The sequence below is a fragment of the Octodon degus genome, unplaced genomic scaffold (genome assembly GCF_000260255.1).
Source record: "Octodon degus isolate 3935 unplaced genomic scaffold, OctDeg1.0 scaffold00010, whole genome shotgun sequence".
Lineage (NCBI taxonomy): Eukaryota > Metazoa > Chordata > Mammalia > Rodentia > Octodontidae > Octodon > Octodon degus.
Window position 1 is genome coordinate 25,409,718 of NW_004524586.1, and position 13,775 is coordinate 25,423,492.

The 13,775-nt window shown below is 48.4% G+C and overlaps 1 protein-coding gene and 1 non-coding gene across 3 annotated transcripts in view; both read right to left on the reverse strand.

Moving 5' to 3' along the window:
• The window catches only part of Grk5 (G protein-coupled receptor kinase 5), a 244,446-nt gene that overhangs the window by 101,421 nt on the left and 129,250 nt on the right, over positions 1-13,775 (reverse strand). For both annotated transcript variants that reach the window (XM_023708994.1, XM_004625630.3), the window contains exon 2: positions 11,108-11,203. Coding sequence is in view for 1 of the 2 variants with exons in the window: in XM_004625630.3 (XP_004625687.1) it covers positions 11,108-11,203 (96 nt within the window). In the remaining variant the exon portion in view is untranslated. The remainder of the gene's footprint in view (positions 1-11,107; positions 11,204-13,775) is intronic.
• Positions 6,717-6,853, reverse strand: LOC111815063. Its single transcript, XR_002819871.1, has one exon. It is a non-coding gene; the product is annotated as a small nucleolar RNA SNORA2/SNORA34 family (small nucleolar RNA).

Below are 13,775 nucleotides of genomic sequence, written 5' to 3' on the forward strand. Positions count from 1 at the left end.
TCCTCCCACGCTTTTTCTTCTCAGTCTCTCTCCTGGGTGCCAGCTCTGGGGAACTCAGGACAAGAGGTGTTTAATTTGCTGGGGCACACACCAAGGGAGACAGGGGCCACCGCTTTGCCAGGCTCTATTGCCAAGGTACTGCACACAATCCAAGGCCTGGGAAATAAATTTCGTAAATAGAGTCTGGCAGAGACATTAAAAGTGTCGTTCCTGCATCTCTTTATGGGTCAGTACACTGCTGCGCTCAGGTTGCTGCAGGTCAGCTGGGCCCTTGTGTTGGCTGAAGTCTCCCTTGCTGCATAAACCAGCTTGTTTTTCCTGTTTTCAGCAAGGGGCCCTAAGGCAGACAGAAAAGCCCTTCTGCTACTACTACTCATTCTCCGCCCCCTGCCATGCTGGGTTAGCTGTGTCACGTCTGTGGATGCAAGTATAGACTACACACAGGACATTCTACAGAAGCAAAGGACGCAGAAAGGACGCCCAGCAGAGCACTCAGGTATAGCTCAGTGCGCTCTGGCCTTCAAACAGGGTGGGCTTTCTCACCTCTAGGAAGCAGACACAGCCACGGGGAAGAGAAAACCATACATCTGAACACTAATGGTAATGGTCAAAACCAGGTGGGAAATCCCAAGTAGCACAGCATATATGTGACACGTAGGGAAGCTGTAAAAGTCAGGTTTATTCTAGGCTCATAGCTGAGGGCTCATTTTCAAGATAGCTTAGAGCAGAATTCTCATGAAGGACCTAAGCTAGGAGAGGGAAGAGCCGGGGTGTCCGCATCAGTGTTGGGCTGGGCTGAGAGGCACGTTCCCCATCAAGCCCCACAGGAGGGACCCACTGCAGAAGGGCCACCAGGAGGATACGGAAGCTTTCTTTGTGTGATGTTTGCTGAATCAAGCCCAAAGCCAGGCACCCAATAATATGTGTTAAAAAGCATAAATCATGTTTTAAAGAGTTTTAATGGTGTGGAAAATACATTTCATCTCACATCAAGAAGAAGGTAGGGAGCAGAGCTAGAGGTACAGCTCACGGGGAGCACATGCTCCCGAGCACATACCACCACGTCCTGGGCTCAATCTCCAGCCAAGCAGGGAACAGGTAAGAAACAAACCTGAATTTATGGGCTGGAGAAAGCCAGAATAAATTCTGTTAAAGTTGTAACTATAGCTGTTCCTTCTTTTTTGGCTCAGGTTGCCTTGAGGGCTGCCTTGGTGTGGCTTGTGGAGCTGAGGATTGAACTGTGGTCCCCTGAGCCTGACTATGTTTGCACAAGTGGAGCTTTAAACCACTGAGCTAAATGGCAAGCCCCTTATTTCTTCTTAAAAACAAAAAATAAAAAAATAAATAATAAAAACCTCTTGAGTGGTTTAGCGGTACTAGGGATTGAACCCAAGTATTTCTTACTGTGCTTCATCCTCAGTCCCTTTTTTTAAAAAAATTGTTGTTGTTGTTGCTGTTGTTGTTTAAACTTTTGACATAGGGGCTCGCTAAGTCACCCAGCCTGGGCTCAAACTTACCATATTTTTGGCTCAGGGTTCCAGAATGCTGAGATTACAGGTATGCACAACCTTGTCTGAATGAAAATTTTCTGTGCCTTTAAGCAAAGTAATTTACCAATCACTGACTTAAATAATAACGGAAAGAGATATTGGAAAAAACACCATGCAACATGGCTGAAAAAAATCAATCCTTCCTCCAACATTGCGGCCATCCATGAGGCAAGGCTGTCAGCTTGTATCAGCAGGAGAGGGGACAGGAGCCATTCTGAGACCTATGAAACTGGGATCCTCCAGCCCTTCTACTTTGAGCTCCACGGCTCACACGAGATGGCATGTTATGAGTTCAGTTGTGTCTTTCCCCACAGCAGGTAAGTTGGACCCCAAACCCCCAGGACCCCTAAACGTGCTCTTACTTGGAAACAGAGGCATTATAAAGGTCAGCAATGTAAAAGCAGATTACCAAGATGAGCCTGAATCCAATAGAATTTGTAATTTTTTAAAAAGGGTAAAGTTGGAGGCAGACACAGACAGTATAAATACAAGGCAGAGACTGGGGTGGTGCATTTGTAAGCCAAGCAAAGACGACCAGCACACTGCCAGAAGCCAAGAGAAAGGCATGGAACAGATTCTAACTCATGGCCTCAGAAGGAACCAAGCCTGCCAACACCTTGACTCAGCTTCCAGGACTGTGAGATACATTTGGTTCTTGGTCTCAAGTTTGTTTGTTTGTTTCGGTACCAGGGATTGAACTCAGGACCTTGTGCTTGTGATGCAGGCACTTATGCTGCTGAGCTATCTCCCCGGTCCTAAATTCAGTTCTTGAAGCAACCCAGTCTGTGGCACTTTGTTACAGCAGCTCTGGCAAACTAATATAATGGGGCAAGGATTGCCTGGGAGTCAGGCAACAGAGAAAAATTGGAAAAACCATTTTTCTTTCTGGGACTCAAGTTTTTTGGCTGGAAAATGGGAACAGTAGGTTTCAAATTTGGTTCCCATTTTAGTCCTGAAATAAAATCTTACATAGAAGCTTAAAGAAAGAAAGTAAAGAGGGCCTGCCCAATGACTTAGGAGAATGACTTCTGAAAGCCAAGAATAGTCACCTGGAAAAGCCCTGCCAGGACCCCATCTTCCCATATTCCAGATGAAAGCCACCCTAATACCACTGAGATTTTCTTTTTTCTTTCTCTTCCTTTTTTTCTTTTGGCGTGTGTGTCCAAGTACTGTGGATTAAACCCAGAGCCTTTGCACTAAGCTGTATCTTCACCCTTTTATTTAAAAAATTCAAGACTGTGTCTAAGTTGCTAAGTTGCCAGGCTGGGCTCGAACTTGCAATCATCCTGCCTCAGCCTGCCATCAGGGATGTCATGCATGCGCCACCATGGCTTCTTGCATACACCAAGCTCATGCTGTCACCTTCAAGAGCTGTGCAGAGGTGAAGCTGACACTCAGAGCACTACACACAGGCTACCCCGTCTCTCCCAAGTGCTCCAGCTGCATACAGGTCACCTGATGTCTCAGATCTGCCACATCTAAATTTATCTTGCCCTCCAAGGACAAGCAGATGCTATGCCTTATCAGAGCATGGCTAAGTGGCAGAATGACAGACATGGCGCTCTCTATCACCCCAAGGACAGCACTGACGTCCACAGAGTCTTGGTTTCCCTGACAATGAAATTAAGAACTTGAGTGCCAGCCTGGCAGGCCTGAAGGGGACTGGGTCACAGAGATGTGTGATGATTGCTGGGTTGTCCTCGTGAGCCCACTAACTTCTCAAGGAGCACAAAGTCAATAAGGAAGGAAAAGAATAGCACCACCATTCTCTCTAACTCACTCTCTGTTTCATTCATTTAATTTTTATTTACAAAAACAACACACCAATTGATTTTCCTTTTAAAAAGTAAATCTCAAATCTCTGCGGACCTCCACAACTACCCCTTCTGAAACGGGGATTGCAGAAGTCCCACCTAGAGTCCTAGCAGCACTGGGCACCCAAGGTGGGGAGAAGAGCCAGGCCCTGTAGGAACCACTGTGGGCTTCCAGGAGGAGGTGTTTAGGAAGAGTACCATTCAAATTATCCCAAGGGAAAGGCCTTCGGGCACTGGATCTGTTGCCTGGCAGCACAGAAGCGGGTGGCCCCATTAATCACCTGTAGCCAATGCAGCTCTTTTTCCAGAAACTCAAAAGCTCTCTTAAAAGTCCCTCAACCTCTGTCCTCAAGCCACTACTTCTACAATGGTGACGATGGTAATGACAACAACTTATGTGTAAGACACTCTGTTGGCCTCCCCAATGGCTCTGCCAGGTTGATAGAAACATCTCCACCTTATTGACAAAGTGCTAAAAGTCTCATGGCCAAGGGCATCAGTCACCATTTGCTCCTGATCACAATGACCAAGTGCCTCCCAGGGGATTCTACCACTTGTCAGTTGTGGCCTGTGATGCAGCTCCAGAGCCTGCAGAGTAGGACAGAACAACTACCTGTTGGCCATTGTGGAGGGAAAAGGCAAGTGTGAAGCAACTTCAAGGATGGCAACGCTCTTTGTACGTTAAGAGGTACATATTCCTCTAGGAATCACCCACGGCCAAGCACTCCTGGTGCTGGTAGAATTAAGCCTTTGGCAAACAGCTCCTCTACAAGGCAACTCAGTTGAGAGAGTCGGAGTAGGGGATGCCAGGCCAGGCCCAAGAGCCACTCTCTGTGAACAGCCTCCTCTAAATGTCAGTCCTGCCTGCCAGAGGGAGGGGCCGTGATTTATTACATAGCTTTTGGACAGTTCCTATGGAAATACTGCCAAACAGTGAAATAAGCAACTCTTTCACTCAAGCCCCCTCCTACTTTTTTAAAAATGAAAGAATAAATTATGCAATGAATCTGAGCTAAATAAATAAAAATGCCGCACTTTTGCCCAACAGAACTTTCTGCGTCATGGGGAAATATCTGCAGACTTCAACAATCTTTTATCTGCATGACGATAGTTTCAGCTCTCCAACCTTTGGCCATTATGAGAACTTTGATTTGGGCCCTCTAATGATTTTATATGAACAATTAGCCCATTAAACAATACTGGCATTATCTGATGTTTTGTTGAGCAGACATTAGACAACCCCTGCCTCCTCTCATGGTCTGTCTGCCCTCTGTCAGTTCTGTCTATAAACAGCGCATATCTGGTGCTCATAGTAGACGCAGAAATGTAAAGCGAGGAATCTCTCTTACTGCTGCCAATAGTCCTGGTTTCCAGACTGAAAAGGAAGAGGGAACAGCAAGCAATCCACTTAATCCATCTACTCACCCACCCATACATCCATCACTTCCTCCCTGCGTCTATCTATCCATCTAGTCACTGGGTCACAAAGGACACTCAGAGTGAGAGGAAGCACCCCAGAGCACTCATATAAGATGCTCTACCCGAGGAGGTCACAAGCAATGCCCCCTCCACTGGAGAAACGCCAATATAGGAGGAGGCTGCCCAGCGTGCTCCAGCTCAGCAACCCTTCCTTTGTAATCAGGGAACACTCTCAATCAGAACATTGCTATTTTAATCAACCTCATTTCGCTCAACCTCCTGGGCTTGGCCACAACTGAGTTCCAGGAGCAGGTACAGCTATGTTTTCCCCATGAGTAGTACACAGGAAGCTCTCGGTACACACTTGCTGAAAATATATGTGAATGTGCAACACACTTACAAGACGTAAGAAAATGAGACCAACGGAAATGTTCCCCTTTTTGAGTGCATAATAACTCTCCCTGCTTTAGGTACTAGCTGGTACTGACAGCTCAAATATTTATGTGTCAATATGACACTAGGTAGAAAGTAAAAAGCTATAACTCAAGATCAAGGGACTGAACTGTCCTGGCCAGGCCACCCTGCTCTGGGACCCTGTTCACTGACTTCTGAATTGGGAGTCGGGGGAAGAGAGAAGCTTTCTAGTCTTTACACTGAGGACTCTGTACTCTGTTAACTTCATTGTGATAAGTACTCACATTATGGCCAGGAGCCCTCAGTTTGCCTTCCCCATTGAGTGCCTAGGACACTGGCAGAGTCTTGTAATTGTGTTGGGTTTCCTCACACATCCAGTAAGGGTACAGAGGGTTCTAGGTGAGATAGAAAATGAATCTTTTCTTTTTTGGTTTTTGTTTTTTGAAACATGGTCTCACTATGTAGCCCTAGCTAAGCTCAAACTCATGACACTCTTGCCTCAACCTCCAGAGTGCTGGAAAATAAATGCTTTCTAAGGTGCTCCTAAAGGCTAAACTTTCATCACTTTAAGCCACTGGTTAAGGTAAGCTTAGATACAGCAAACACATCACAAACTTTTGAAACAGAGCACTAATTTCAGATATTTATCTCACCTCATTCAATGCTTCACTACCTAATATTCAAAATAGCCTTAGAATGTGCAAGGCACAGTTCCAGGAGCAAAGCAGGTAAGGCATGGGTACTTTTAACACAGAACACCCAGTCCAGTGTGGGAGACAGAAGATACACAAGGAAACGACTGAAAAAAGGATGATTTCAGATGGAAATTATGGGCACAGAACGTTAAACAAACAACACTATGTGGAAGAATACAGCCAGAGGCGGGAATGGTTCCTTTTTAGAAGACTTCTCTTTACCAATGATACGTGGGCTAAGACCTGAAGTCCCCTGGAAGAAAGCATGTGGAAGAAGGTTCCTGGTGAAGGCAACAGCAGGTGCGAAGCCTCCCAGGGCTGTGAAATCAGAGCAAAGAGGTGGCCAGAGCAGCCATGAACAGAGGGGGCAGTGACGTGTGAGGAATTCTAGGACAGATCACAGTGGGCAGGGTAGGGACGGCGCTACCAAGACATGGCACTTGGATGGAGAAAGACATCGCCTTCTAGTGCTTCCTCCCATTAGGAATGTAGGCGACAGCCCACAGCAGTGCCTGGGACTTGTCACTGCAGAAATCATAGATTCATTCGTATTACAGTTGTTGTAGCTATCCAAAAATACCATTTATGCTTACCTCAAATTCAAAACTATAATACCTACTTAACAAGCTGTTAGATCTTACATTTTATTGTTTAATTTTTTTTTATTTGAGACACGGTCTCACTATATAGTTCAGGCTGGTCTTGAACTCACTATGCAGTCAGCCTGAGCTATATAGCAGCGATCCTCTTGTCTCAGCCTCTCAAGGGCTGTGATTACAGAGCTGCACCACCACACATGACTTAGACTTTATTTTTTTATAGTTAGTAGGTCCTTTCTAATGAATTGACCATCACATTTATAAAGTTCTGAAAAGGCCAGCAGACCACAGAAAAGTATCACTTTAGGCTCCCTCTTGAAACCAACTGCTTTTGAAAACTTCCGGCCTTGATTTGGAGCCAACAGATTTTATTTAGAATTGTTAATCAAGAAGCATTTACACTTCTCTGTTTTACATTTTCAAAGCCTCGGTTTCCTTTGCAGCCCTGTGCACTGCATTTGATCTGGCTAAAAGCATTATTCTAAGAAGGCATCTGCCTGCTTTGCCCACAGCCAAGCGTGCATGGCCCAGGACGGAAGTGCAGGCTCACTCCCAGTAGGACGGAGTACTGCTGTGTGGTTTCCGCAGTGAACTAATTCACAGGAGCAGTTTTCATTTCCCAAAGTCACACCCAGTGCTGGGCAGAGCTGGCCTGTGGCTGCCCAGGGCCGTACTGAAGACAAGAGAAAGCCATGGCTTCCTTCCACTGATTTCTGTCTGGGATGGTCCCAAGGGGGCAATGTCCTGGACTCCTGGTGGGCTCTGTCCCTTCCTCTGATCTACAGCCTTCCTTCCCCTGCACCATTCCATGCTACCCTCTGGGCCCAAGGGACCTGGAACTTTGGGACCAACCCTGCCCCAGGACACCTTGCCACAGAACTTCAGAAAGTGAGCTCATGCGTCCACAAGAAAAATAAATGTGGTATTTGCCACTATTTGCTTTGTGTATTGGTCTAGAAAGAAATGAGAATTTTGAGGCCTTCCAACAGGACCCTAGCAGAAGCTGGGCAAGCACCATGGCAACTGGCTATAAACAGGTGGCAAGGCCGAGCCTCAGGCCTGAGCCACATGCTGCAACCCCTCATTTATGGCAGCCTTCCTATTTGTCTGGGACCTCTCTTCACACTGTTCGCACAGAGTCTTTCACTCCCCTCTGCAGAACAGAAATATCATTCCTGAATGATATAAAATGTGCCAGCACGCACATTTCTCACATGGCCCAGAGGTGAGGGTCCAGCCAAGAGCCTTCCAAGATGGACCAGTGAAGGACTATGTGGGGTGGGGTCCACAGACCCAAGGAAGCTCAGGGTAAATCTGCTCTCGAAGGTCCCCTCCTGACAAGGAGGGTACCAGATAGATGGTGAAGGACACATGGGGACTCCTGGGACAATGCTGGATGACCCCAGAAAGGCCACGGTAAGAGTATCTGAGCAACCTTACTTGGAAAGACAGACCAGGGGGCATGGAGCCTAGGCAAGACTAGTTCACTTCAGGACAGCAGCAGTCCCATTTCAGGGGACAGAAGCAGAGAAGGGTGTCCAGAGCTAAGATGCTGTGGACTGAGCATCTGCATCCTCCCAAATGCACATGTTCAACCCTCCCTCACTGTGATGAAATGAGGAGGTTCAATGCTAAGAGTGAGGCTTCCTGAATGGCACTCAAGTCCCTACAGGAAGAGACAGAAGAGAGCTTGCTTCCTCCCTCCCCACCACGCAGGCGTGCAAAAAAGGGAGGTGGGCCTTGATCTCAGACTTCCAGCCTACAAAACTGAGACACAAATGTGTTCTCGAAGCTGCTCAGCCTATGTCATTTGTTACAGCAGCCAGTGCTGACTGAGACAGAAGCTAAAAGAACAGAGAGTCTGAAGCTAGGTGTCCCACTGCTGAGGTGAACCGAAGCAGCAGGCCAGGATGACCCACTGTGCCAACAGCTTCCCGGGTCAGCCCAGCTGCCCCTTTCTGGAGCCTCAGGCTGAACAAGACAGGCTGGGTTTCTTCGTGCAGCATGAGGCCACTTGGTTGCCACTCACTGGATTTCAGGTTTCAGTTCTTTCAGCAAAAAGAAGAAAAGGAAGAAGAAGAGGAAGAGAAAGAAGGGGAAGGGGAAGGGCAAGGGCAAAAGGAAGAAGAGGAGGAGGAAGCGGGGGAGGAAGGAGGAGGAGAAGAAAAAGAAAAAGAACACAACAACGACGACCACCATCACCACCACCACCACGACCACCCAAGGAGTTCGTGATGGTATCATTTATCATGTCGCAAGGTTCCCAACCAGTCTGCCTGCTCTTCCATCTTTCAGAATCTTCTTTATTTTATACACAGCATCCAGGATTTTCAGCTATCTTTAGTAGCAGGGACAGGGAATAATGTATCTAAACCCTCTTGTCTGGAATTAGGAGTCCTACATTTCATACTTTATGTCTTATATTTTAAGAAACACATGAATCAATATAGCAAAGCAGTAAGATTTCCTTAATCTGGGTGGCAGATATACGAATGCTCTATATACTACTCAGTACCTTTCCGTCTCTGAAACCCTTCATAAGGACTGTGTTCACTTGCACCTTCTTACTACTCCTTCCCTTCACTCATTTATCCAACTTTTTTTTTGGTACCAGCTATCAAACTCAGGATCTTGTACTTGCCACACAGTTGCTGTGCTGCTAAGCTACAATCCAAGCCAGCTAACTTATTTTTATAAACATGAGAAGGATTTTATCAGAAGTAGACACAGAACACACTCAAGAACACAGTGCCGCTGCACAGAAAAATGTGGCGCCTCCTTCAGCTGGCTTCTCTCTCTCCCCCTCTACCACCAACACAGTGGTGAATTTAAGAGATCCAGTTCCTTGCTGCAGACCCATTCTACCTGTGGGACCAACAGACACATCAATAGCCAGGCAGACACACAATAGTGTAGCAGAAGAGGACCGGATGCTCTGAGAGGCTCTGGCAGGGGCTAATTCACATTCAGGGACCAGGGCAGGCCTCTCTGACGTGGCTGTGCCCCTGCAGCTTTCTACCTGCAGAGAGCAACACCAACAGTGAGAAGCAAGCAGCTTCCCGGGTGGCCTTCCCAGGTGAGTGAAGCCTGTCCCTGTTAGCTGTCTGTCTGCACAGTTTCTCCTTTTGGGATGCTTTCCTCCTATTTCAAGTTCTCTCCTCCAAGTAAACATCTCAAAATGGTCTCTGATCAGCCTCTGGCCTAGGGAAGAGAGTGTTACAATGTTCCCCAGGGCCTGCTGTAGGTAGGGAGTGAGATGACATCCCTCCCTTGAGAGAAAGCCGGCCCCACATGATTCAGAAAGGACATTCTTTCAGCCATGGACTTGCTTTCCCAGGATGAGCAGAATGGAGAAGGCTTGATTTCTTTAGGCTTTTGGAGTGCGCAGCCAGACAATAGCAGGTGAGGTTCCCCCACAGCCCCACTCCTGGGCCCTACTACTGCCAACCCTAAATTAGCAAGAAGTAGAAAGTCGACAGTCACCAGAAGGGATCTCCCTAGCTCCCCTTTTTTAAACTGTTTGTGATCTGGAGGCGCTGACCACCCAGCCCCCAGCCCCAGGAGAAGAGCACCTCTCTGAACCCCTTCTCCATGAGCCACCAAGTAGAAAGCTGATCTTCAAGAGTGGACATGGATGTCTAAGGTCACAGCTCTGGAAGGGCCAAGAAGGATGGTGGCTATGACGCATTCTAGAAGGGAGCAGAGCCCCTGAGGAGGCTCCATACACATGGTCTCATTTGATCCACTCCACTGCCCTGTGACTGGGTTCACAGTCACTACACTGCAGGTAGAGAAACTGAGGTTCGTCAAGACTAAGTATCATGTAATGTGGTCAACAGAGAGAGTGGACTTAGAACACAAAGCCCCTGGGCCCAGGACTCCAATCCCTTAGCTCCTGTTTCCTGAAGACCCCATGGAGATTCCAATCTCACTAAGATATTAAGGATGGAAGGTGGGTCTCTAGGAGGCTTCCATCTGTGAGTACTTGTTGAGTACATGCATGACCTCTGGCAGTCTTGAACTAATGAAGAGTGTTCCTGCCTGGAACAGCCCATTGTCCACCCAGTCCTTCCCAAGACCACATCCTCAGGAGCCAAGAAGAGACTTCATGCATCTAGCTATGCAAATCCCCATGGGAAATGAGGCCTACTGCTGCAGTTGGAGATGGCTAAGTGGGTGCTAGACAAGGAGGACTAGGGTGCGCTACTGGCTGAGTGCTCATTGGTAAGAACTAACATCCCTGGCAAGAAGGAAGGGCAGCCTAGAGCCAGAGCTGCTTCCCAGGGCAGGATGTGTAGGCTCAGGAAGGAACAGTAGAAAGCTTCGCGCAGGGCTCAAGACTGGGCTCTCCCCACCCCAACTGCACTCCCATGAGCTGTGCCGTGGGCCAGGTACAGAACCACTCTGTGCCCAGAGTAATAATAAAATAACAGTATCTGCCTCACAGGACAATGGGGAAGTGAAAATTCTACATAGCACACACCAAAGATTCAGTGAATGCTGACTGTAGCTTTAAATTCATTAGCAAAGATGTCAGCCCAGGGTTCCTCCCTGGAATTGGGTGGGTGACAGGCTGCTCACTCCCCACACCCCTCCAAGCAACAGTGTCAGCTTACCTATAGTCCTTCGGAGGTCTTCACACTGGCTGATGTGGGGGAACTTCAGGATTTCCTTCCACTTCTTGCTTTTTCCTTTGCGCTTTCCTCCACCCCCTGCAGAAATGGAAGAGAAAGATGAGAGGTTGTGTTGGTGCTACTCAAGGGTCCAGAGCTTGCACCCCACCTCAGGAACTGTCCACCAGCTTCCTAAGTCAGTCAGCAACTCTGTCCCCCACCATGGCCCAGGCCCCCCACACACACAGACACATTCTTCCCAGGTTGGCCCCCAGGCCTCAGATTTTCCTGCAAGTCTGCTGGGGCCCCGCCCACTACTACCTATGCCAGCACTCTGTCCCTGTTCTTCTTTGTCATTTCTCACTCCTGCTTAGCTCCCCTTGGTGCCTGGCAGCCAACCTCCACATGAGATGGCAACCAAGGACCTGCCTGCTCCATCAAGACCTTCCCCCTCATGCTGGGCAATCTTCATGGAACAAATGCACAGGCTGTAGCTCTGCAGCCCCCACCCTGCCTTCATTTTTTCCTCTCATTTCCACAGAAAGCACTTTCCCTTAACTGCAGGCTAGATTTGTAGGATCAGTTTTCATTTGTTCCGGGTTCTGCCTTCTCCCTTCTCACAAACCCCAGGTCACAGAGAATATATATGTTAAGGCTGGAATACAATTCTGAAGAGCTCCATCCCATGTCAGAGGCTCCACAGTGAGCATGCATGAAGATCAGGCCCAGGGAAAGAGCACACAGGACTGAGGGGTGGGCACACAGGTGCTCCACCACCCTCGTGGTCCTCCTCATTCAAGCGATGGTAGATACACAAGAGAACCCACACAGGCAAAAAGCAATGGGCACTGACTGCCTGGGGATCCGCGGAGCTGACCTATGTTTGAACCTTGGACCTGGAGGCACCTCTGCCCTCTCGCCAGGATGCCCTGAGGCTCAAGATGCTACTACCCTCCTCCTGCCCCTACAACAGCCCTTTAGACCTCTCATTATCTCAGGATTCTAAGGTCCTTTATCCTCCTTTCGGACTATGAACAGGGCCTGACTCCCTGCTTTGGGCAGAGGTGTAACACCTCCACTCTCTAACCCTCCCAGGAAGGGTCTGGATGAGACTAGGCCTCTTCCCCTGGCCAGCAAACCTTGTCACCACCTTGCCCCAGCCCTGTGGCCCTCCTGTGCTGTCTGTACCTGGGCAAGAAAATGGGATAGCAAGACACCCTCCAAGGGCTGGGAGGGATGAGGAGGCAGGCTCGGAGCTTAGCCATCATCCAAGCTGCCCCGAAAAGCAGAGGCTAAGACCATGCTTAGCAAGTGGGCCAGCTCCGACCATGGGACCACAGCTCCCTCCTGGTGGCCAGAAAGAGAAGAGGAAGCTAATAGGTCTGAGAAAGGGCCCGGGAGCATTTCTCTCCTCTCTGCTCATCCTGCCTTCAGTCCAACAAGGCCCAGTTCTCCCTTCCCAGGTCTCTACCGATGGAAAAGGTCCCAGACTTCAAGGAACAGAACAGTGTGTCCTGGGTACCTGGCTTTGCCAAATGCCATTTGAATATGACCTTGTAAGAACCCTCCAAATGACTGAAAAAGAAATCTTGGGCCCCATGTCACAGATGTCCCGGGTTGTGTGATTCACTACCTGGGACCTGTTTCACTCCACACGAACCTATGCCTAAGTGCACATACTAGAAAGTCCTTAGGTTGGCCCTGCCCTCTGCATCTCCTGCATTCTTTACTCACTCTAGATAGCAGGAACTATTTACTCCCACTGGACAAAGGAGGAAACTAAGGCATGGGAAAGAGAAGCAAGACACTGATGACCCATAAGCTTACAAAAGGCAAAGCTAAGACCCCAGCCTCAGTGGAATCCCTACCCAAGCTCTCTTCACTGTTCTACCGACCACCCCTCTGTGTACACTCAGAGCAAGAAAAGTTTCAGAGGATCAAAGAGAGAGGTGGTGTTAAGACTTCAGATGTGACACAGTATTTGGCAACAGAAAGGGGATGGGGATCTAGGTGGCACCCCGGCCTGGGAGCTTCCACAAAGGACCATAGACCAGATCAGAGCCCTGAAAAGTCAGTCCTATTTGACTCACACATTGTTTGCTTGCTGTTCAATGAATCAGTTGCCAACATTTAAACATTAGGAAACTTCAGATACAAACCCAAATTTTGGACTTCTTGCCTACAGCCAGGCTTCCCACATGGCAAAAGTCAGCCAGAGCTGGGCTGCAGCTGGCCCACGAACTAGACATGTGGCCTCCAGATGAACCTGTCCCCACCAGCTAACGCCCTCACTCAGGTGGCCTGCCTGGCCTCCAGAGGGTTGTATACTCACCCCCAGGGACAGGCTGACCCCACCCCACTTGCCAGGCCGAAAGGCTTGAAAGGGTCATCAGTACCTATATCACACCATTCCCTATTAGCACCTGTGTGTGTGATAAAATGCACACAGCATAAATTTATCTCTCTGACCATTATAGATGTACAACTCTGTTGTGCAAACATCACCACTACCCATCTGCAGAACATTTTCATCATCCTAAGTGGACTTTACCTGTTAACAACCCCTCTTCCTCTTGGTACTCTCCATTCTACATTCATTCTCTCTGTCTCTGTCTCTGTCTGTCTCCCCACCCCCACCCCGTGTGTGTGTATGTGTGTGTGTGTGTGTGTG